Source organism: Dunckerocampus dactyliophorus, chromosome 2 (assembly GCF_027744805.1).
Source record: "Dunckerocampus dactyliophorus isolate RoL2022-P2 chromosome 2, RoL_Ddac_1.1, whole genome shotgun sequence".
In the NCBI taxonomy this organism is placed as follows: domain Eukaryota; kingdom Metazoa; phylum Chordata; class Actinopteri; order Syngnathiformes; family Syngnathidae; genus Dunckerocampus; species Dunckerocampus dactyliophorus.
In genome coordinates this window covers 23,484,642-23,511,146 of record NC_072820.1, presented here as the reverse complement: position 1 = coordinate 23,511,146, position 26,505 = coordinate 23,484,642, and the positions used below count along the sequence as shown (strand labels likewise).

Here is a 26,505-nt window from a genome sequence, read left to right as displayed (position 1 = left end):
AAGATCGAACCAGCAACCATCGAGTTGGGAACAACCTCGCGACCTCCTGAGCCATGTCACCCTGTATAATAAGCAGAATATTACAGTAATGGAAAGTGCTAACTGATTCTCCATCAGTTGGGGTTGCCAGATAAATTGCCCATTAATTTTCAAACGGAAAATTGTCACAGAAAATATGAAATTACAGTAAATGTGTGATTTAAAAAAAATAAATCCCCATAGATAGCCAACGTGTCCTGATTGAGCTGAACATTTTGAATCGGTTGAGAAACGTGGGAGGATTTAGCGGACAAAAACATGAGGCCGAATAAGAAGAAGTAGGGGAATAAACGGATGAAAATAGTCTTGAATTTTATATTGAACTTTGTGATTACTTAAATGACTTGGTTTTCATGAAAAAAAAACATTCCAGCGAATTGCAATCTCAATTCTCAGCAAAAAAAAAATGTTGAATGACATTTTTGCCAGAATGCTGAAGCATAACAGCCTAGTTATGTGTTCAAGCATCTTTCAAGGTCTTGCAGAAACAGCACAGATGTTTCCACAGCCCATCTCAGCTCTCATCAGTATCTTTTCTAGCAGAAAAGAGGATTGGACTTAAGCTATCTATAGCAGCTCGGCAATCTCCCTGCAGCTCCTGCACATGTGCACACAGCCATGCCGGCAAGCAGGCAGACTTACGCAGTGGTATTATCACACATACACATTGGGAAAATGTGCTAAATATGAAAACAGAATTCAAATTGCTGGCTTGGAATTTGGAAGAGTAGGTTTTGGCTACGTGTACAAGTATAACATATTCTCATGACATGATCAACTTTGAGTTGTAGCTTTCCTCAGTCATACAAAGGTCACACAAATAGGATGCAACAGAGAGTTAGGCTCCTAAATCACAACTGCAAATCAAGACAAGTATTGATGTAGACTTCTGTAGTTTTTGTCTATATTTCAAATCAATTGTGTTGTACAACATTTCACATTTCTTTATGTCAGCGCTGTGTGTCCAAAACCTAGCAGGCCCTGCACAATGTTTTAAATCATTAAATTGTTTTGCAATTGAATCTTAGATTGTATTTGCTCTGCTGCTCTTTCTGCAGGCCTTAGATGAATAGTTGAATATGGCCTATTATCATTCAAAATATATGCACATTTAAGCAGATTTTACATATTTTTGCCAAAGTTAAGCATTTTCAAGCATAAAAATTGCTTAATGAATTAAAATACAAATACAGTATAAGGCATTCAGAAGTCTTCCAGGTCACTGTGACCGGTGGCACAAATGAGCACCCGTTTTTATGTGTTGTGTGTTTTTATGTGGTTTTAAAATATATGTTTTTAAGCGATGTGGCAGTAGCACATATGCCCCTATATCTTGGATTATTTGTGCCTGTGTCAATGACTGTGTGGAGTTTGTCTTCTGTTGTGGGAGACTGTTGTGGGAGACTAGCATGGAAGCTAGCGTTCACTGGCCTCAAATAACATTGACTAACAGATAGACACAGTCAGACTGCATCTATTTCTTTTTTAACAGTATTATTCCAACCAAAACCATTACAGTATTCACTAACAATAAACCCTGGGTCACAAAAGAACCAAAGCAGTTAGTCAACAAGAAGAAAAGGATTTTCTATACTGATTCAGCGGAGAAAAAGAAGGAGGTTAACCGAGAGGTTAGGCGTGCAATTAAAAAAGCCAAGCTGAAATATAAAAACAAGGTGGAGGCCTCCTTTTCACAAGGGATCCTCCGCTCTGCCTGGCAGGATCTGAAGAACATGGCAGCTGTAAATTGAATGACATCCATGGTAAACACATCCAAGTTGATGGCTGTAGCACAATGTTTCTACCTAATGACATCAACTCATTCTTCACAAGGTTTGAAAAAGACAGCAGCTCAGAACTAAACACCATCATCTCTTGACTCCATCCTGGGAATTCCACTTTAGCAGGGAAGAGGTGGTGAGAGCTCTCGGGAGGACAAAACCCAACACTTCCACTGGACCCAACAACATCTCCATGTGGACCCTTAAGCACTGTGCTGAGCAGTTGGTGGAGATATTCCAGCATCTGTTCCAGACCTCAGTGAACTGCAGCACAGTGCCCCAGAAGTGGAAACATTCCACAATCATCCGTGACCCTAAGAAGGGCTCCGTCAAGGTGCTAAACGACTTAAGGCCTGTGGCCCTGACGTCCTTGGTGATGAAAGCAATAGAGAGGACTGTTAAAAACTTCCTCACCAAGTCTGTTGGCGATGACGCCTTATGGACCCAGTGCAGTTTGCATACAGGGCCGGTAGACGAGTTGATGATGCCAAAATATTCATACTGGAGGCCATTCATGCACTCCTGGAAACCCCAAATTCCATTGCTAGGCTTATGTTTGCGGACTTTTCATCAGTGTTCAACACCATGCAGCCACACCTCCTTGCTGAAAGGTTAGTAACCCGATTCCATTTGGATCACCAGCTCACCTTGTGGATTACGGACTTTTTAACTGACCGTTCACAAAGGGTGTTTGTTAATGGGCTATACTCTGACATCCTCCACACCTCCACCACATCCCTGCAGGGCTGTGTCTTATCACCACTCCTTTTTCATCTTCATCCTCTACACTGATGACTGCAGGTCCAGCCGGCCGCATTGCCACCTGGTGAACATCTTTGTTTTTTAGTTGTCTACCTACTAGTAAAGAGGCAGATCAACATCAAAGTGTGCAGTTTACTTATCATGACGCTAACCAGTCAAATAATTAAATTCAATGTTCTGGTTACATCCAAGTACTGAAGTCCAGGTCTGCGATACTTCAAGACAAAATAACTTTTTAGATACAAACATAAGGTGTACAATTCAACAAGTTGTACACAATTTTTAATGATCAAAAATCAATAAATCAGTGTGTCACACCCAGCTCTAGCGGACAGACTTTGATGTGCTCACCACATTCAGCCATGGGGGTGGTGCTTCAAAATATGAACGCTGCAATGATATTTTGTGTAAAAATATAGCTTGCAAATCACAGATGTTGAACTTTTGGACTGAACTTATTGTGACAAGGTTAAAACACCTTGTCCTCATGTAGCGTTGTTTATCACTGTCATCAACTGCTTCGTGTTTGCACTCGCCAATAGCAAGCTTGTGATCAACCGTTGAGAGAACAAGATTGAGTTTACATTTTGCAGTGGTTAACTTATTTGATGTAAAGGTACTTTATAATCCTGTATGTATTATTTACCTTTAATAAACTCCAGACAATCAGTGGGCATCAGGTGTTAGTAACTCGGACAACAGAATGGCTGAGGCTTTTTGGTTATAGAGGAAACTGCAGTACTGTCCGTAGAACACCCATAAAGGCAGCCTATGAAATCCACACACTTTTAGTCTTCTGAACGGTTGAAGACTGAATTAAATCTCACTGTTGAAAGGCAGCAATGCTAACCACTACTGCCATGCAGTTAATGTTAGCACCTGAGATTAGCTCATTGGGGAGTAGATCAAAACTGGATCTAAATTAGGTTCAGCTCTGGCCAAATCATTCCAAATTCAGTCTTACAATTACTTTTATTATTTTGTTATACACAACTCATAGGAATATTCGGTTTTCGGGTGAAATTTCAGCATGAACCTAAAATGCACCACAACCTTTACAGGTGAACTTATTTTGACTTTCTCCTTCTCTTTTTAATGCACCGTTGTCAAACTGTTGTATGCCCAGATTCTCAGTCATCCGGGTCATGGTAATCCACAATGCTTGAATGGCCCTAAGAAACTGCTCTCCTATGCTGTGCCATGTGTTTGTACAAGTATAAGGGTTGTTTGGTCTCTCCAATGTACCGGTCATTGCACTGCTGAGTTTGCTTCTCGGGATTTTGTCCTTGGATTGAACAAACTTTTGCCTGAGGGTGTTGGTGCGTTTGAAGTGCACGCATATGTTACGTTTGTAGAAAATCCTTCTGAGTTTTTCTGATAAACCATCCACATACGGAACTACCACTTTTCATCTTCTGTTTCTACCTTCTGGCTCGGGTGTAGTGGTCTTTTTACTCCTGGTGGATCTGACAAACGGCCAGTTAGGATACCCACACTTATACCCCTTTTCCACTGTAGCAAACTTTGGTGATGGGGCTGGATTGAGTTTGAGGAACCATGTTGCCTCTGAAGTGACTCAGCACCTCCCTGTTTAGGTCTTTCTTTTGGTCTTTCTTTAGGTCTTTCTTTTGGAAGGAAATTAAAGTCCTTCTTTAATTTCTTAAGTTTGTTTGAAAGACTGAACAAAACACGCAGCAGCCATCTTGCGTCTGACGCATTTCAGTATTGGTTGGGTTTGTGTAGCCAATTCAAATTTCTTCTGCACTTCTTCGGATGTCCAAATGGATAAGAAACAACGGGTTTCCTCTGGTGTCCATGTTTTCGGAGTGTTTTGCATTGTTAGAGTTTGCAATTCAATGTAATAAAGATGGAGGCAGACTTTTTTTTAGATAACCCCACCGACCCCGCAAATGGTTTGCTGACTTGGCCCAGCAAGCTTTTGGAGCCAGAGTTGAACCAAAAAAGACAGCTTCGGTTTGAATCAACTGTGGAACCATGACAATGGAAAACCACAATGGACAATGGAACCAGCTCCAAACTAGCTTCGAACCAGGCACAGTGGAAAAGCGTTACTAGACAGAGCCTTCCTGATGTGTGTCTGCTCCTTCTGTCGTCCGTTGTCAGTGGCAGGGATCTTCGCTTCTCTGCCCTTGATGGTTCTGATAACCCCTAGCGTGCGTTCTAGTGGGTGATGAGAAGCAAAGAGTAGGTACTGGTCTGTTTGAGTAGGTGAAAATCTATGTTAAAACCTCATTGAAGCTTTGAATGAAGATGTTTAAATAGCATTGCTAATTGAACCAGGACATTTGTTGATCCAGTCATGGATCACACACCTTGGTCAATTTTACCATTCGCTCCCTTGTTAGAGAGCAAGTTGTGTAGGGGCTGGGAATCTCAGCGTATCTTAAGATATGATACGATTGGCGATAAATGGCTCACGATAATGACAATCTCAATAAGGGGATAGGGTGAAAGAACAAGTGGATGAAATGTAAAACTGTGTATGTTATAGCTTCTGTTGTATTGTCTGTTAACAGCTGATTTCATTTCCATGTTTAGTTAATTAATTCACAGCTGTTGTTAAATGTTCATTTATGCTAATGTGTAGTCACTCCTAGACATATAAGATTGTAAATTACGAATGTACTGTACATTACTTATTGTTTTCAGCTAGAAGGACTGCATTTACCATGATACTTCAGGTACAGAAATAGGAAGTCTGAAAAAAAACATGAATATAGCACATTAGACATAGAAGCCATCCGATGTAATGAGATTGTGTTTAATCTAATACCTTTGAATTAGAAGAAACAAAAAAATTGACAGCCAAGATCCTGACTTTTCCTTTTTTTTGTAACCAAGCGTGTTTGTAGCACCACTGGCTCCGAAGTAGTCTACACTCTTTGCAGTACCTACCAGTTACTTTCCCAGTCATGGTTGATAGGGCACTGTGATTGACATGTAAAACTCCGTCACAAGTAAACCCCCCACTCTCCGCAGATTCAAGTGCATTGCACTGTGTACTCTATTCGGTGGTTTGCTGCTGTAGTTTATGACTTATTATAGTGATAATATATAGTTTTTGGCTTCTTAAGTTTAGAAGAAATAAATTTGAGGCTAACTGGTTAGCCCACTTGCTTGCTTGCTTGTTAGCTTGCTAGATAGCGGCCATCTGGAGTCCCTGCAGCATAAGAGTTGAGCAATGTGCTGTAAACAAAAAATAATATAAGTGTAAAGGTGACTATATGGGTGTTATTTCATGTCTCGGGCTCTAATAATGTTTAAAAAAACATATCTAGAAAGTCATGAACAGGCTTTCTATGCTCTAACGATGAGAATAGTATATTTATTAACATCCATCCATCCATCCATCCATCCATCTATTGTCTATGCTGCTTATACTCACTCGGGTTGCGAGGGTATGATGGAGCCTATCTCAGCTGACTTTGGGCGAGAGGCAGGTTACACCCTGGACTGGTCGCTATTTATTAACACGCGGAAATATATATATCGCGGAAATGAATTTATCGCAGTTGAGTCTGGAACCAATTAACAAAGGATGACCGTAGTTCAATAAAATGAAACCTCGGTTCCTATGTTTTTCGGTTCACACAAAAAATGTATGCCAAAATTTTGCCTCTGTTTGCGTACATTATCCAGTTAACGTACAACATGGCGGGCGTCTTGTCTTGTTATTAATACACTGCGTGTTCTTATGTGTATTTTTATCACAAAACATCCTTGTTAGCAGCCTGTTAGCTTGCTAAAACATGGAAACAGGAAGCGTAAGTAAGGTCTGTCGCTCGTCTATGATGTAATCGCTGACTCTGTAGTTCTTTGCTTAAGCAGCAGTCCCAACCCGCTGTACTTGCAAGTGTGTGCTGTCAACTTGCAAAAACGTGGGCAAAATTTGGGTATCCGTACGAGGTGAGTACCGCCTCAGTGCGGATTTGGGAGCACGCGGACACGACGTAGCACTTTTAGTTTAGGAGGAACTTGAACAATAAGCATACAACGCACTGACCCTCGCACACAAATAAAAGCATTCGGAGGGCACAGACCTCTGCCAAGCGCCATAGTTCCCTCATATTGTGATTCACACCTTTCCAAGTGCTCTGACCATTTTTTGTGGAGTTATATGTACAAATGCCGAATATGGTCCTAGTTCACAATTCACTTCACATTTTAGCAGTGAAATAACATGTTTCAGACTCTTGATCGGTGATGTAATGAATATAATAATAACAACAAAGTATGTTTCATTTTTGAGCAATTACTGCTGTAATTTACTTTTTTTTTAACTGTATAACCTGTGGGCTGAGGCACAATGGTGACGTGGTGGCATAGTGGTGACAATCACATCTTCAATGAAGGCAAAAGTAATCTAAAATGTAAATTTATCGCTTTCATTCATCATTTATGTGCATTTGGAATTGTTTTCTGCATGTAAACCTATAATTGTAAAACGATAAACATTATTTTATGTTAACATTTCTGGCTTTCTGGGACTAATTAATTGGATTTAGGTTGATTAGTTCTTATGGGAGAAATGTATTTGGTTAGAGTACATTTCGGTTAGTCAGACCTTCTGAAACAAATTTATGACGCTAACCAAGGTTCCACTGTATATTGATATTTCGAAACATTGAACAGTTGGACATATGCATTTAAAAGTTTAGAGAAGATCAAATAAAGTTCACCTCAAGGTTAAAGTACATTTTAGCTTCATCCTGAAAGCCCGATATCCCAAATTTTTTTGTCAGTAGTGTATGTGTTTGGTGGTTGTAAAATACAAAAAGCTATCATCTTCTTGACTTACAGAGTATGTTGAGAGATCCAATGGAAAAAAAACCAAAACCTTCGAACAAATAGAGGCTACTGTAAATAATTGCAATTGCACTACCGGGGGCTACAAGGCTCTGCCATATTTCAAAAAGAGATACTTTTCTGGCCGGATCAATTTGCGGGTGGTCAAGGATCCGTAACCCCCGCAAATAGTGGGGATCTACTGTACATCAATCCATCAAAATCAACTTCTTTTCATTAACTGTTTTTCCAGTGAAAAAATGTTTTTTGTGTAGGAGAGATGAGGTTAACTCTGAGTATATGTAACAGCTGACCTGTCTCTTGGTCACACTGGTGCTCACAGGGGTCCAGCAGGCGTCGTCCACACAGTTCCTTCACCCACGGTCCGCTTGCGTTCTGTTGGTGGTACAGTAAGATCTGTGCTGGGTTCAGCCAGTCAGAGGCATCCAATTGGCTTCCCTGGAGCAAAATGAACCTTGACCCTGAGAACGGAGGAGGCACATCACATAAAGACTACACAGAAGAAACATAGCAGATAGCTTCGACAAGAAAATCCAAAAACACACTCCTGATGAAACTTTTAAGACTAAGCTGAAAAATTGAAAGAATTTCCGTTTTGCACAGTTGGATCTTAAGGTGGTTCTAAGTAGAGCTTCAAAATGCAAAAAGAAGAAATGGGAGTGAGACCAAAAACAATAAATAAAGAGTAAAAAATCCCACATGTTGGTGACTCAGTCTTGTGTTGTTATTCATACAGTTGACAACCAGATGACCACGTGTGAGGAGCTGGCAGGCGATGCCAAACCATTAATACAACTTTATGACCTCCTCCATGACTTTAACCGATAAGAATCCACAGTGACTCTTTAAATGTGTTCAAATCAGTCCCTCCAGGATTTCGCAAGTTTTTTTTTTTTATTGTTGCTGCCTAAAATGCTTGATTTGGCGGCAGATCTTTCACAAAGTTGTGGCAATGTTTTAAAGTTTATGATTTTTCATTTCATCAGCTTGTGAGTCAATGAATTGGTTATCACTGTGTTTTTTTGTAACCTCAACCCCAAAAAGCACAGGATTTCAAGAAATCTAAAAAAGGGTTAAGAAGTGAAGAAAAGTGAAAGAAGACATTTGTTCAACACTGACAGGAGTGTAATAAAAATGGTCGAGAAGTTAGTGTATATATTAGAAGTATCTTAGAATAGTCGAATATTCAATGATTCAATTCGGAGGAGTCTGAGTCGGCTACCAGTCTCACAGTCAAATCATATAAAAATGTCATGTGATCAAGATTGCACCATTTTGACTACATGGGGGTTGCCCACGTGTGCTGCTGAGCACACATTTTTACATAGAATGTCTTTGTTTTTGTTTGTCTATTTTGATTCACAGACTGCCTAATTTGTGTTAAAGAATTACACCGTGACACTATACAAGAATGCATGAAGGTAAGATTTGATGGTTATTGAGTTCTAATGTGAATATGGTATTTTTTTGTTGGATTTGTGCACAACCTTAAGTTCAAGTTAATTCATGCTAGAAACAGCAATGCATAATCTTCTCTCTGTAAAACAAACTCCAGGCTTGTACTGGTGAAAGGTGGTTCTGTATTCTTTGAATGCTTTTAGTTTGATGCTGTTCCTGTCTTAGTTTTACACAATACCCAATGTGTGCAATGCCACTATTTACATCCATTATTGTATTCAGTCATGCTGAGCTACAGAGCATGCATGACAATCCTTTCACCGCAGCCCAGAATCTCTTGTTGTTTAAGAGACTGATTGTCAACCAATTGCTAGTCTTGCGATACCCGGTACATGTCTCTGCAATCAATGAATCTAAGGATTTACGGCTGATTCTTATCGATCCAGGAGGGTTCTACCGGTGCAACCGTATCGCTTGTTTTCCAAACCGGATATCCGGTCACATCAGTTTAACCTAGTGGAATGGCTCTTTTATGTGCCCTATGATTTGCTGTCGACAAGTCCAGAGTATACCCTGCCTCTCACCCATAGTCAGCTGAGATAGAGGACAAGCACTATAGAAAATGGATGAATGCACACACTTTGGACATGTTAAATTCCAGTTATTTACGCAATAATAGCTGCCATTATTTTGATAGCTGTTATTTTAAATGATTGCTGAAACTTTTTTTTTTTTTTTTCCCAGATACTTTGGCTTTCCTGCTGAATAGCTGATTAATGAGGCTGCATGTTTTTCAAATAGAAGTCTATGCTTGCAGATGGTATTGAATTACATATTGACAATAAATAGTAACACAAGACGGAATGTGTCTAATCCCAGTATATTGATTGCTTTTGTTGGCCATAAAGAAGTCTGAAAGAAGAAAATAAGTAATCATCCAATACAGAATCACGTGACTGCAAGAATGAGAATGACTGCAAGTACCAAGCCTCCAAGTTACAACCAAAGGCTGCAGATTCACTCATATTGGGCCTCGGCATATTGTAGAAATAACATTATTATTGTTATTATTAATGAGATATGCTATATCATTTGATATTATACTAATTACAAAGCTAACATGTGGATGTTTTGTTCGGATAGCTTAACACATATTGACCTACTCTCAGTGATGTGTAGCAAAAATAAATGAAATAAAGTGAAATAAATATTCATATTCGTTCACTGAACTGTATTACAAATGTATTTTCTGTATATTTACAATCATTGACATTTTCTTGGAAGTAAAATGGCTGAATTTGCACATTTCCTGATCAAATACAGGGCAGAAACCTAAAATGAAGGTGCAGCGAGTCTCTCCTCTCGGCTTGGTGCGCAAGTCCAGCATACCGTTTAAGTGCACTCAGTGAGTGCACAATGAGTTGGATCATGGCGCCTGCCTATTTCTATTTATCAGCATGTGGCCAATAATATAATGTTGCAAAAAATGTATTATGCTCCATGACAATTTACAGTATAATGTCTTTAATGTAAGCATGACATCATTATTCTTGATAATTGGACCATAAAATATACGGAAATGTCATATGAGGAGCCACTGCAGTACTCTCCTCATCCTAAGGGGCAAGGCATGGGTGATCTTGAAACTGCTTGTCACTGCCGTCCTTTCAAAGCGAGGGAAAGCCAGCATTTTTTTTGTTTGTTTGTTTGTTTGTTTGTTTGTTTTGTTTTGTTTTTTCTGAGAGCAGCAGTGCCAGCTGGGGAACGGCAAGTCAAATGCATTAAGTATATTTTTATGCTCTGCTGAATGAATTAATTAATTTGACTGCCAAGATGGAGCATTATACAGTAATTAATAGAGTCTCTCGTTTATCGCAGTTAATTGGTTCCAGACCCAACAGCGATAAGTGTCTTTCCGCAAAGTAGGATTCCTTAATTATCAGTGGGATATTTTTGTAGTTAGAGCATAGAAAATCTGTTTTCGACCTTCTAAATACAGTTTTTAACATTATCAGAGCCCTCTAGACATGAACTAACGCCCCATAGTCCCTTTTACACCCGTATTACCCAATATAGTAAACATAATAAGATAATTTGCATATATACAGTATATATATACTAATAATAGAGTGAAGCTGCAAAATTTGAACCGCAAATTGGAGATGGACGACTGTATATCCTGAATTCATATACAGACAAAAGGTAAGACCCCAAATGTTTGTAATTTGAATTATCCTCTTCTTTTTCTTGTTATCCTCTTAATGAGCAACCTTTATTAACATAAAAGAAACTCAGGAGGAGTCGGTGAGTCACCAGCCATGAACCTCACCACACGGCACTGCCTACATTGGATTGGTTTTAGCATCTTAAAAATACAAAATGCATCAAAGTGCCTCTCCCCTTTTAATGTATGCTACCCTCACTGAAACTTTGGACACCCCTGATTCACAAGACTATTAAATCAATTCCTTCACCCTCTATTTGACGCTATTTCCAGGTTAATCAGGAATAAAAGTTTGTTGTGTGTGTTGTGTGCCTGAATAGGAGGAAATATTGTTATCACAAACTACATTGACTTATCTCTGTGTGAACTTTAAAGAAAGTCATTTTGTCTTCATGGTATTTGTGGGGCCAGCTGCTAGCATGAATAGCTTAGATTCATCATTTGATTCAGCGTGACATCAAATCAAGCCTGAGAAGATTGTGGAGACATTTATGGAAACATTCTAAATCGATCGTGGTTTTGTAATTCAACAGGCGAATTCGCTATCTTTCATCTCTCCTTTAAAAGTTCCCCTTCTCGGACAAGTCTCTTGAATTTTAATGTCTCCCTGGCGGGCGAGTGTATAACCTGGAAAGCAGCAGCTCGCACAATCAAATCAGACCACAGATGATAGATGAGTGAGGCCGGTCGCTCTATCATGCATCACATCTGCCAGCTAGCTCATGTGACCGCTAAAACTTGCATACGAGCAAGTAATACATCAAGTAGTCCTGCACTTTCTTCATCATTTTATATTTCAGCACACGTGTTGTGCAGCAGGAAGTTCAAACAAAATAGGAAACACAAGAGGTGATGCAGGACTCCCTGTGGGGGTCTTTGTGACCTGGCCTCAGTGTGATCTGATGTTTGACAGTGCACGTGTTGTGTTGTCTCAAACTACAAACACAGGGAGGAGGTACCTGACCTGGTATTTACCTTTTCTCTCCCTGACAAATCAAAGCAAAGCCAGAAATCACCAACTCCTACTCATTCTATTCTGTTCTACCAGCACTCGTTTAGTGACTTGGTTAGTTACTGCTGTAGAAAACACTCAGAGTCTCAGGGTCAGTTCCTGATAGATTTTTATTTTTTCCTTTTCCTTTAACAAGGCCGAGCTAGATATGTTCCCCCCGGTTCTCATCTGACTCCAAAAGCTTGCTGGTCAGAGTGTTCGTCGAATTTGGCTTATTTTAGAATATATTGTTAAAAATAAGCATCACGTGACTGTACATGATTCAACGTGTGTTCATCAAGAAGTATGACAACTCTTATGACGATTATGATGCTAAAAGTGCATGTATTTCAAATCCCTGATACAAATGATGATGGCAAATTACACTTGTTTGATGTGACCTAACTATGACATGAATTATATGATGCTGGGTGGTTGTACAAAGTAATTGGTAAATGTAGTAGACAATGAAAGGTACTACTCGAATGTTATTGAAAAGACTAATAATTGTCATTGACACAACTATTGAAATGATTGTAGCCAGAGAAAACCTGAAAGACCACTGGTATGTAACAACTATTGTTGTTCCCAATTTAACAACTGTTTAGTCTTGAATATTAATTTGATGTTATTCCTCTTTGATTCATGGTTATCATACCAACCTAACCTGTGCTCCTGTAAATGGTTGAAGTGCGAAATAAAACTCAAGAAAATCTACTTGAGTCGAGTTGATCCTCTACGATCTTGTCAGCCTTTTCAAGTCCAGGTTGGCGTAAGTCTAACATAACTCAAAGTGAACTTTGAGTGACTTTTGATCAAGAACAAATGTTTCTTTATTTAATATTGAAGTATTTCTTGCCACCTTATGTTGTATATTTTTGATATGAGATTTCCAGCTCATTTTTTCATATAATATGATCCTCAGAAATGTATTTTCATTCACCCTTTCAATTTCCACTCCGTCTATTTGTATTTGGTCGTACGTGTCTGGTTTTGCTATTACCAATTAGCATTATTTTAGTTTTACGTTTTAAGTTCAAGGATAATCTGTTTTTATCAAACCATCTTTTTAATATGGCGGTTTCATCTGTGACATTTTTATTTAGCTCTCGTGTGCTTTCCCCAGAACAAAAGGCACTCCTATCATCCAAAAATATTACCAGCTCTAAATCTTTTGGCACTTTACAGATGTCATTGATATACAAGTTGAACAGTTTTGGTCCCAGTGTTGACCCCTGGGGTACTCCACATCTGATATTTAACCTTCCAGATGTGTATTCTCCTAGCTTTACATATTGCTTCTTGTTAGCTAAGTAGCTTTTAACCTAATTTAAAACTAATCCTCTGATTCTGTACCTTTCTAATTTTGTACTTAGGATGTCGTAATTGTATCAAAGGCTTTTGTGAGATCCATAAATACTGCAGCTGCACACTTTCTGTGGTCTATCGCGTTGGTTGAAACGTTAGCTCTGTATCCATACTGACTATCTGCAAGTAATTATTATTAAGACATTTGTCCAACCTGTTATTGAAAGGCTTCTCGATAATTTTAGAAAAATGGGGTAATAAAGAAACTCGTCAGTAATTTGTAAATTGATGTTTGTCTCCATTTTTAAAAATTGTAACTACTTTAGCTATTTTCCTTTTGTTAGGACTTTTTTCCAGTTTGAAATGATAAGTTACTGATGTATGTCAGCGGTTCTTCAATCTCAGCAATAACCCTTTTTTATTATTTCCATTTCAATTCCATTACAATCAGTTGATGTTTTTGCTTTACAATTACTGACAACATCAGTGATATCCTTTTTTGTTACATCAGTGAGAAACATGGAATTAGTAGTTTTTGTTGATTTTTTTTTTCTCATGTGACGGCTGAGATATCATTTTTAGTCTTTTTCTTACAAGAATACAGGTGTACTTTGTGTGACTGAATAAAGCCTGTTGGTAAGATGGCTTTCTCAATATTTTTCTTCTTTATTTTTGTTATTTAATTACTTGTTATTCAACAAATGTCCCTATTAGAATTACACAGAGGGAAATCGCATAACACAACATTTGTTGCAACATTTTCCTCACGTTTTTGCACCAACACATTAAAAAAACCTGCACATCCTTGAGACTGTTAAAGTCCTGCCAGTGTTGTCATTGCCTTTATGTTATTTTGTCATTTGTCATTAAATAGGGATTAGGATTCCTTCATTCCTTCATTCCATCATTATTGGTGTTTCCAAAAAAAAAAGAATTAGGGCAGTCTGCTTTCTTAGTGCAGTTCCTTATAATACTGTTTAATACAGGGGTCATCAACGTTTTTTCTTGCGAGAGCTACTTTTAGAAAATGAAAATGGCCAAGAGCTACTCATTTTTGTAGAATGATTTTCATACCTTTTTTTTCAACCCAAACGAATCAAATATGCTTGTTTTACCAAAACATTCACAAAATTCTGGTATCCACAACTCACATTTTATGTTTCAGAATACTTTTCTTTCTACTGTTCTCACATTATTAACTGAAAACCTGAATGAAAAGCAGGCTTGCGGGCGCCTCATGTGGTCGTGGGGGGGGCTACCTGGTGCCCGCGGGCACTGTATTGGTGATCCCTAGTTTAATATGCCCCAAGTTGCTCTTATGTTATCTTTATTCTTATCTAATAATTAACTACTATATAATATTCCTTCTTACACACACTCAAGATTGTTGTCAACGCATTTTTATATGTCTTATATGTTTTTGTCAGTTTCTTTAGTTTGTTGAATGATACATTTCCTGTATAATGTATTCTTCTTACATGCATTTTTTTAGTCCTTTTGTCATCCATGGCTGATTATTTTTCTTTTGCTTCTTGGACATTTCTCGCCATGGACAGTTCTTATCATAAAGCTTCATACACGTATAATAAGTGTTTACAAAGTGTTCATATGCTTCAGCCACATCTTTTGCACTGTACACACTCCCATCTTTGTTCTTTTAGATCTTCCCTGAAAGCGTTGACACTGTCCGCTGTGCGTATTCTTTGAAAAGTCATTTTGGCCTCCGTCTTTAATTATAATGTTTGTTGTAAATTGTAACCACTGTAGGATGGTCACAGATGTCGTTGAAAAGCAGACCACTAGTTGTGTTATTATCAAAGTCATGGGAAATTGATTGTTCAATAATATATAGATATATAATATATAGATCAATTACATGTAGCGGAAACCCTGCACCCTCGAATGGTCACCTGCCAATCACAGGGCACATATAGACAAACAACCATTCACACTCACAATTGTGTGACTTGGTCACGTACAAAAATAGAACACACTGTAGATAAGTACTGGTTTTATCAATAAAGAATATATTGAAAATGACCTTTATAGGCAAAAACCTTTTCAATATGAGAAATTAAGCTTGGATATATTGTACTTTTTGTTGATTTTTTTTTTCTCATGTGAAGGCTGAGATATCATTTTTAGTCTTTTTCTTACAAGAATACAGGTGTACTTTGTGTGACTGAATAAATCCTGTTGGTAAGATGGCTTTCTCAATATTTTTCTTCTTTATATTTGTTATTTAATTACTTGTTATTCAACAAATGTCCCTATTAGAATTACACAGAGGGAAATCACATAACACAACATTTGTTGCAACTTTTTCCTCACGTTTTTGCACCAACACATTAAAAAAACCTGCACATCCTTGAGACTGTTAAAGTCCTGCCAGTGTTGTCATTGCCTTTATGTTATTTTGTCATTTGTCATTAAATAGAGGTGTCTGAATCAAACAGTTATGCAAATACTAAGAGTTGAAGCAAATACTATTTGACCTTTTTGGTGAGCTAATCAGAATCAGCTGGTACCTTACCAGCTACTCGTTGAAGACACCTGGTTTAAATTATGCTTTTTCTGATTAATTCTAGCATGCTATCACATATTGGTGGAGAGAAGTAGTTTATTTTGGACAGCGGGACAGAGGTCTGGTGCTGTGTCTTTCATTGAATAATACACACAATAATACAAGTAGTTGGAAGTGTTTCGATGTTTGGCTAAGAGTTGCCAAAATCTCCTAGAATATTAGCAATCTCCAAAAATGAAAGCTGCAGCACTCCCAGAAACTTTTTTCAACCTTTACATTGGACCAAATAAATATGTGAATTAATTGCTGAGCTCCCTTTTGTTGTTTCCTGATGGGTGATGCAACACCTATGAGGTACTGACTCGGCTCCACAAGAACATGGAAAGTGAAAGTGGTTTAGAGTCAGTTCACGGTCACAAAGTGCGCTGTAGTGGAAAAAGGGTTATGTGTGTACGCACAGAGGTGATCCCTGTTCAGAGGTTTGGTGTGAAAGCCTTACCGTCAGCGATGAGGTGCTCTGGCACGTGTAGGATGACACGTACTGACAGGCTGCAGGACAGGTGAGAGCAGTAAACTAGGCTGATCACACAGCTGATCACACTGATTAGAGTCAGTGTGGTTTTACTGATGGGGCTCCGTGGGGAACCTGCTACTGAGAACAAACACAAGGAAGAAGTGGGGCAGAAAAACAAACATACATTAACATATGGCCTGATGAACTCATCTTATATCCATGACATCATCATCACACATGCAACATATTCACATAAATATAACAGTCACACGAAGTCAAATCCCAGAACAGACATAAAGCCAGATAACATAAACCAAAATTACGTAAAGTCATATAACGTGACATAGTCCCATAAAGTAATATAACATATAACATAGGCACATAAACAAAAGTAATGATCCTTCCACAGGTTCACATACAAATTTTACTTCCTCTAGATGGTTCCAAAGTTTGTCATTGCCGGGGGTGAGAGTAGGGATAAGCTCCCACTGTCTAAAAAAATACTCCCCATCTCAAAAAGGCCCTGACAACCAAGTCTAAATCCTGGCCTTCTCGATGGCTTAGCTCCAAAGTCCAATGCAACTACTTGAGGGGATAAGGGGCGAAAGCGAATATGTGGCGCCTTAAAACCAGTTGCTTGGGGAAAGTGAGGCTCTTCAGTCTGGGAAGGCAGCTCACCTAAGGTAAGGGAAACCTTGATTCCAAACGTTCACTACCTTGCGGGACACCTGATCTTGAGAAAGGCTTGGGGAGGCCACAACATATCTGTTTTGTCGATCCTTTAGATCCATCACCAGTAAGGAGAGAGGGAAGCCTACTGCCTGGGCAACAGTTGGTTCCCTCACTTGCACTCTGGAGAGGACACTTCAGTTTTGCTTCACTGCGGTGAACCAACACAGAAAGCCACAATCTACTGGTTATAAACCAAGTGCGTACCTGGCATAGAGCTGGAGCCAGGGTCCGCTTTTGATGGTGGGAGGGACCACTGGACTAGCCACTGCCCGTGCCAATCTTGGCAGTTAGGCGCCACAGCCTGCCTTTTTCATTGGGTGCATGGAGATTAGGTTAACACCAACAAGCAGTTTGCAACTATTGCACCAGGCAAGGACAGAAGAAACAAAACACATGGAATCTGTTCTAAAACTTGGATCCTGGAATGTTCATACAATGACGACATTGCTGACCTTCAAGACATCAAAGACACAGAAAAAGACTTCCTTCATGAATGACAAGTTCCTTTGAGTACAGGTGGACATCACTCTCCTGGAGAAAGAGAGACTACACCTTCTGGGAAGGAAAAAACACACAGGACCACAGAGAAAATGAAGCAGCAGTCAGAAACTCCCTACTAAGCATGGTTGAAGCTGGTGAGATGGGGTTTTGTATTACTACTAAACAACTCTCAACCTCCAAACCTCTGATGACTCCATCACCCTTGTCAGTGCCTATGCACCAACTATGACCTCCACAAATAAGGCTAAGGATGAGTTCTGCTCAAACCTCAGCGATATAATCAATAACATTCCTGAAAATGAAGACCTAATCCTACTAGGTGACGTCAATGCTAGAGTGCATGCTGACCATGACTCCTGACCTTCTTGGAGACTTGGGTGTTGGCAAGATTAATGAGAACAGTTCCTGTTGAAACTCTGCTTCTACTGCGGTTTCTGTGTTACCAACACCTACAGTATTTCAAGACAAAGCTGCAACACAGAGTCTCATGGCGGCACCCACGCTCCAAGCACTGGCACAAGCTTAGATCATAAGAATCATCAAACAAGCCTCAAGACTGCTTGTCAATCGCTCATACCACAGTGCAGACTGTTATACTGAACACTCACTAGCGTGCAGAAAGATCATACTCAATCTGAAGAAGTTTTCTCGCACAAAGAAAGAGGGGATGCCACGCATCAACCCCATAAACATGGGGGATCCTGGTAAAGCTGAGGAGTTTACAAACTCTTTGAAGATGCTTTCTCTGCAGACCACCACCCAACTGTGCCTCTGAGAAACTGGACCACTTCTGCGAAACCATTCAGAAAACAGCTTTTGCTACCTTTGGGAGGAAAACCTCTAAAGGGAGAAGTCTATATTAAAATTGAAGGGTGAAGCCTACAATAACAATTACACAAAAATGCCAGTGTGAAAACGTCTGCATCATAAGTACACTCCTGTACGGCAGCGAAGCATGGACAACATATGCCAAACAGGAGTGGGAACTAAACAGATTTCACCTCATCAGTGGGAGCGACAAAATGCCAAATGTACTGGCCTGCCCACCATGTACACACTGCTAAGACAGCACAAACTCTGTTGGCTCAGACATGTCCGCCGGATGGCGGATGCACGCACACCAAAAGACATCCTCTACGGAGAGCTTGCTCTGGCAAAAGATCTGTTGGCCAACGAAAGGGCGTCTGTAGGTGTGATATGAAGGCCTTGGACACAGACACCAGTCGCAGTAGGTGGAGTGGTACACTCCAGAGACGACTCAGGGAAGGTGAGGAGAGGTTGCAGAGCTTTGCTGAGCCTTGCTGAAGAGAAGGGAGCCAGACCAAAAGCACACACATGCAAAATGATCTTACAACCAACCAGCCACACCCGCACCGGGGGTGGTAGGGAATGCTACTCAAACAATGGGCTCTACAGCCACAGCAGAACCTGTTGTAGCCGTCATACCACCATGGCCCAAAAAGTGACTAATTCCCAGCATTCATAGTCGTCACCGACTGACGGAAGCCTACGGCAGTCACACAGTCACCACTGTCACCAAGTCATATAACGTACAGTGGTGTGAAAAACTGTTTGCCCCCTTCCTGATTTCTTTTTTGTGCCTGTTTGTCATACTTAAATGTGTCAGATCATCAAACAAATTTAACTATTAGGCTGACAACACAACTGAACACAAAATGCAGTTTTTAAATGAAACTTTTTATTATTATTAAGGGAAAAGGCATTGCCCCTTAAACCTAATAACCGGTTGGGCCACCCTTAGCAGCAGGAACTGCAATCAAGCGTTTGCGATGACTTGCAATGAGTCTCTTACAGCGCTTTGGAAGAATTTTGGCCCACTGATCTTTGCAGAATTGTTGTAATTCAGCCACATTGGAGGGTTTTTGAGCATGAACCGCTTTTTTAAGGTCATGCCACAGTATCTCAATAGAATTCAGGTCAGGACTTTGACTAGGCCACTCCAAAGTCTTAATTGTGTTTTTTTTCAGCCATTCAGAGGTGGACTTGCTGGTGTGTTTTGTATTATTGTCATGCTGCAGAACCCCAGTTGGTTTCAGCTTGAGATCACAAACAGATGGCCGGACATTCTCCTTCATGATTTTGGTAGACAGCAGAATTCATGGTTCCATTAATCACAGCAAGTCTCCCAGGTCCTGAAGCAGCAAAACGGCCCCTGACAATCACACTACCACCACCACACTTTACTGTTGGTATGTTATTTTTCTGAAATGTGGTGTTACTTTTACTCCATATGTAATGGGACACACCTTCCAAAAAGTTTAACTTTTGTCTTGTCAGACCACAGAGTATTTCCCCAAAGGTCTTGGGGATCGCCAAGATGTTTTCTGGCAAAATTGAGACGGGCCTTAATTTTATTTTTGTTCAGCAGTGCTTTTGTCTTGGAACTCTTGGAACTCCGTTTTTGCCCAGTGTCTTTCTTATGGTGGAGTAAACACTGACCTTAACTGAGACAAGTGAGGCCTGCAGTTCTTTGGATGTTGTTGTGGGGCCTTTTCTGACCTCTTGGATGAGTCGTCGCTGCTCTCTTGGGGTATTTGGATGGCTGACCACTCCTGGGAAGGTTCACCAGGTTTCAATGTTTTTGCCATTTGTGGACAATAGCTCTCACTGTGGTTCGCTGGAGTCCCAAGGCTTAAAAATGGCTTTATAACTTTTTCCAGACTGATAGATCTCAATCTGTTATGTTTTAACAGGGGGGGAAATTACTTTTTCATACAGGGCCAGGTAGGTTGGGATTTTTTTCTTCCCTTAATATAATAAAAAGTTACATTTAAAAACTGCATTTTGTGTTTATTTGTGTTGTCATTGACTAATATTCAAATTTCTTTGAGTATCTGAAACATCTAAGCGTGACAAACATGCAAAAAAAACCACCACTGAATAACAGTCCGTAAAAAGGTACAGTCATGTTACAAATAAAACAAAAACATGGGCTTGCTGCACATAACAATGAATTGAACATTTTATTAAAACATCAAGCATTTGGGAGGTTGAGACTAGTTTTGGTGGCACTGAAACACGTCTGCTGGGTCTGAGCAGCAATGTGGAGCGTACAAAAGAATCATGACTCCAAGTGAAATACGTGTTAGAGGTTATTTTGCACTCTGTCCCTCACTTGATTTTTTTTTCTCTTTTCACTCCCTCAGGCAAAGGAGGTAAGAATATTTCTCTATCTCTTTTACTCAGGAGTGCAGTACCATAGTGTTAAATGTGACCTTGCAAAATACACACACACACAAACAGAATAACCTTGAATTAAAACCCCTCCACTTTATTGCAAATGTATGTGTAGTATTTCTGTGGTGCTTCATGAGATTTGAGCAAACATTTCAAACACTGCCTGAGGTATTTTTCCATTGTTCCCAATTTAACATTTGTGATTAGACAATATAACTGTGTCTCATTTTGCCGTTTTCATCACACATTCATGCATTTTAGAATCTCAAAAACTCCAACCTTATAAAATTGCATTATTCCCGTTGGCGATGTTCTGGTACGACATCATCATGGTTCGATTCGTACATCGGTTTTAAGGTCATTAGGGTTCATTTTGGGTGCCGTAACAGAACAAAATGAAAAACCTAAATCTGCTTACTTTTTGTGTAAACACTTTTAGTGATTTTTAAAATTAAACAAAAACTGCAAATTGCTAGAAGTTACTTAGTAGTAGTTACCGTTGTTAGAGGTTAAGACAAGATTTACCCAACGTTATTGTCATATGCCAATCTAGTTGATATTAACAATGTCACATTTTTGTCCCCAGATCACTTACCTAGACGCAGGACTGTACTGTATTTCTTTGTACCAGAAGTACTCTTTGTTACTGACGGTACAGTTCCAATAATTATTTAAATAATTGGTTCCAAACCCTGATCGTGATAAGTGAAGTAGGACACCTTATTTATAAATTTTATATTTTCTTAGAGCTTAGAAAACCTGTTTACGACCTTCCAAATAAAGAATTTAGCATTAGAGCTCTTGAGACATGAAATAACCTCTATAGTCACCTTTCCACTCAATATCGTAGAAAATACAACATTTAAGACGTAAAAAAAATGGTGCTTGTGTGTGTTGAAGTATAGGTGTTCCAGAAAGGTGGAGAACAGGAAGTGACGTAGGGGATTCAGAGTTGAGTTTTAGCTTGGCGTGGGTTTCGGCCGCAACATGTAGACTGTGTTAATATTCTAATTGTTATTATTATTATTATTTATGTGCCTGTTGTGAGATAATTCAAAGATGAAAAAAGCCTATTCGTCTTGTGCATCTTGTGTCTGGCCGAACATTACAGTCACATTACTGACAGCGAGTGACCAGTGTAGAATACTACATAACATAAGAATTTGAATGTGTCTTCTGAATGCCTTATACAGTGGTGACTCGGTTAACGTCGGACCCGGTTAGCGCGTTTTCCGGTTAACATCCAAAATGTATGCTAAAATTTTGCCTTGGTTTGCATTAAAAGGCCTGGACGGTGTGCAATATGGCAAACTGTATTTGTGCCTGGTTTGTTTACGCAGCCATCTTGGATCACGCTCCCAAGATGAAATCTTGCAATAATTAGTTAACACGTTACTACGGCAGCGTGTAAGGCACATACATGTAACGACAACAATTGACCATCGGCGTTGATGACCCCTGTCTGTGCATTTTTTCATTGATTGTGACAAACTCGAAATAAGCCGCTATGAGTTCAAAGTAGGTTGCGAATGACAGCAACATTCTTCTAGCGGGAGCCAGCAGGAGACACTGTTTCAGAAGAAAGGCTGCTGCGTTCAGATCTAACAAAGAAAACACCTGCCACAAGTGAGCCTGTTGGTAAATTTAAAGGGGACCTTTTTTACAAATTTTCAGGCCTTTGTATTGAGTTCTGGACTCCTGTAGAGTAGTTACACATGATAACCCACTCAGGAAGCTTTAGACCTTACAGACTCTGCACCTCTTCCTGCAGTTTTTCCTGCCTCCCACCCAAACGGTCTGTGTAATTTACTCCACCCCCAGCCCTCCTCCAGGTACGCCTCCCACCGAGCCCACTCCACTGTGATTGGTCACCCTCCCAAACGCTCCCAAAGACTTCCGGACAGCTGCCGAACTCCTTTTGTCCGATTACTCACACAAAATAAACAGTTACGGCAATGATACATTTTTACTTACAGCTTGCTCTCCTGACTCTTCAACACGACCAAGTAGGCGGCTAGTCCAGCTTCGTATTGGCCCATGATCACAAAACAGTCGCATGTGAAATGCCGTTGACAGATGAGCATATTCTTCTCTTGCTGGCTGAGAATCAGCAACTCCAACCATATCTGCCTGATGCTTGCCTCTTTAGGCACACCCGAACAAACGTTTCCCTGGAGTCACACGTGCTAACATGGTAAACAGAGCAGAGTGGGGGTAGGGCAGGCCTACAGTGTTTGCTTGGGTATGCCCATATAAGGAAATCCGGGTTGCATTGACGTCAATCGAAGTCGGTGGAAAAAAAAAACAGTAAAACACAGCGTGCAGAGCCGTTCAAAACTGCTTTCAGGTCTCACTTCCAAATGCAAACCTCATTATCTGAAGCGTTGGCATCGTTTAACACAAAAATACAACATTGTAACAACATTTATAGGTCAGAAAAGAGGAAAAGCATAATAGGTCCCCTTTAAGGGAAGCTGTTGCTGATTCAAAAATAAATAAATAAAAAAAAAAACCAAACAAAACAGAACAGGCATACACAGTGCTGTTACGCATGGCGGGTTTGAAAGTGCAGACAATTGTGCCTCCAAACTCCTCCATCCCTCCCCTTTCTGGTTGTTGGTTGCCAAGGGTGTCCACTACAGGTAAAAATGTCATGTTCCATGTCATGTTTGTGGCCCTGTTTTTTTAATGTAAAACTTAAGCATATTAAAAAGTCGTTAACAGACCTCTCTGCATAAATTGTTTGTGCCACATGAGTGCTGTAAAGGAGAATTGCCCTCCAAGCATAATCTCCTCTCCTCCCCCTCTCACTTTGCAAAACTAGGTAAAAGTTATGTTAAAAATTCCATTACAGTTGTCCATTAATTTGTCATCTGCATGTAACACCATACACTATAATACTGTCTATAAAATGTGTTTTGTGTTAAAATTGTTTAGTGTCTGAAACGGATTAATTGTATTTACATTATTTTCCATAGGAAAACTTGCCTTCGTTAGTGTTTGAGTGTTTGAGTTGGACCTTCTGAAACGAATAAACGACACTAACCAAGGCACCACTGTATTTGTATTTCAGTACATTTAGCCATTTTTATGCTTGGAAATGCTTTATTTAGGAAAAAAATATCTACAATTTGCTTAGCTATGCATTTTTTTTTTACTAATAGGCCGTATTCAACCACAAAACAGCAACATTTCTTCTGAACAACATTATAACCAAAATTGATTATGAATAAGATATTTCTGAAAAAACCTGATAGAAAACGGTGATATAGTAAAGCCGCAAAATTTGGACCGTGATGTGGTGAGGGATGACTCTACTATAGCATTGGATTCTGTTCTTCTCGTGTTCTTCTCATGGTACTATTTGTTGTCACTTGACCTGTCCTCCTGATTGCTCCGCCCCGGCTTATCATAGCAGGGAGACCCCAGTAGTTTTCATTTTTTCATTTTTGTTATCGTTTGTTATCGTGGTTATTCCACGGCGCCATTTTTGTTTTTCCTTTTTGTGAAAGCAGCATCTTTAGTTGTCGAGTTCTCTCTACTCACCCTTCTGCTCCAAGTCAGTGTTTATTAAGGACTTTCTTTCCTCACTTTTGTGTTGAATTTTTTACACAACGTAGATTGCACTGTTTTTAATCCACCATATATTTTTTCAAGGAAGATTGGATGTAGGATGTAGGAAAAGCCATGCTGTGAGGTGTTTATTCCATCCTTAAAGCCTGCTTTAATTTAAGGTGTTGGCTGTACTTCTAGAAGTGTTGCCGTGTTTGTGACACGTTATGCGAGAATAATTGGCTTGGAACCGTCGTAAAGGCTTGTATCTTCTGACAGCAGCTATTATTTTAAGAGTCTTATCATATTTATTTTTCTCCCTTCATTTCTACACCTCATTACCGTACATCAAAGTTGCAAGAAAACGGCATGCTGACAGAAAAAGCATGCTGCACCACTTGCATTTGAAAAACCCTGATAGAAATAATATTCATGTGTGATATTATTTCCAAATGTGGTGTCTCAAGATGCAATGTGTTTTCAAATATGAAAGCACTGATCTTGTCATGTTTAATTTTACTGAACAACAGCGTGTGCTGATGCAATGAGATCAATGGTGCATGCTCACAACCAAAACATCGGAAACCAGTGATGTATTTATTCATCACAAGCACACAACACTGCAGCCAAGCAGCTCCACAACCACCATTCAGCATACTTGGCATGCGTCGTGGAGGTGGAAACACCATCAAACAGCGAGAGAAATTGAAGTGGAACTCCTCCTTACCCCCTGAGCCCCATGCGCTGTTGGCGTTACCGTTTCTCATACCTCGACTCCGGCGGCGACTGCGGTTCGGGTCAGTGTAAAAGGCCAGCTGAGGCTCGCTGTCGGCCTCGGTGCCAGAGTCTCCGTCTGGGTTCAAGAAGGTTGAACCCGCTGTTGGATTCACACAAAGTAAACCTCACATGAAAAAATAGTCCTGATTTCTTCTCAAGTTTGCGAGAGAACGCTGAAGCCGCAGGTGGAGTTTTCAAACTCATCTTGAAAAGTCTCCCTCACAAGGTGAAGATATGGACAGAAATACAGTTAAAACTGCTGTAGCCCAGAGGGTGCAAGCATGCAGCGCTGCAGCAGCTTCTTGCATCTGAATGAGCCATCAGTGAAACTTCACTTCCAACTCAACTGCAGTCACTGCTAGTCAAACACTTGCATTCAGAAGTCAAGTGAAAGACAGAAACGGAAAATTACATTTTTAACATTAAGATTTCCAAGACTGTTGTGACAATACTGACAATTATATTCTCTAAAATATGCATACTTATAGAACACTTCACCACAATGGCATTGTGAATATAGTACAGTCAAACCTTGGTTTTTGAACACCCAGTTTTCTAGGGATGAAAGGATATAGAAAATGCAAGGTTAAGTTGGTTATTTTAGTGTCACGGTTCAATACTTTTTCAATACTGTACAAAAAACACGTTTCCCTTGTCTTTTTAAACTTTATTTTAGTGAAATTAACTCAAAAGTAGTTTTTAAATGAAATGTATGTGGCGCAGCGATACCTGACTCATTTTTTGCTGTGCATATGTAGAAGTTAGACCTAAAACAGCACCTTGTAAAAATAATAAAATCAATTTTCACAATTCGATTCAACATGGCAATACAAACAATTGTACATACAGTAATCCCTCATTTAGCGCGGTTAATTGGTTCCAGACCCGACCGTGAAAAGTGATTATACGGAAAGTAGGATTCCTTTTTTTTTATGAATTCAATGTTTTCATAGTTAGAGGATAGAAAGTCTGTTCATGACCTTCTAAATATGCTTTTTTGAACATTAGATCCCTCGAAACATGAAATAACACACTTATAGCTAACTTTACTCTCCTATTACCCAATATAGTAGACATAGAGTAGACATTAATAACACGTAACAACATTGGCTCACACGCTAGCACTGACAGCGTACTTCCTGTGGTTGCTATTGTCTCATCAATGTAACGCATGTATTTAGTTAGTCAGTGGACATTTAAGACATAAATTAGACAAGTGCTAGACTGGTGTGTTGCTGTAAATGTGTTCCTGTGCTAGGGGAGCTGAGCGGGGGACGGACAGGAAGTGAGGTTAAGGGGTTCAGAGTTAAGTTGTAGCTTGGCATGGGTTACGGCCGCAACAGTAGCCCATTATTGTGCCTGTTGTGAGATCATTCA

The 26,505-nt window shown here is 39.7% G+C and overlaps 1 protein-coding gene across 4 annotated transcripts in view; it reads right to left on the bottom strand.

Annotated features, from left to right (window-relative positions):
* astn1 (astrotactin 1) overlaps positions 1–26,505 on the bottom strand; it is a 368,837-nt gene that overhangs the window by 250,455 nt on the left and 91,877 nt on the right. Inside the window, exons 6-8 of one of the 4 annotated variants that reach the window (XM_054764852.1) lie at positions 25,079–25,228; positions 16,354–16,506; positions 7,703–7,870 (exon numbers count right to left, since the gene is read on the bottom strand). In XM_054764852.1, coding sequence (XP_054620827.1) covers positions 7,703–7,870; positions 16,354–16,506; positions 25,079–25,228 — 471 coding nt within the window. The remainder of the gene's footprint in view (positions 1–7,702; positions 7,871–16,353; positions 16,507–25,078; positions 25,229–26,505) is intronic. The other 3 variants (XM_054764861.1, XM_054764869.1, XM_054764874.1) reach the window with 3 other exon arrangements.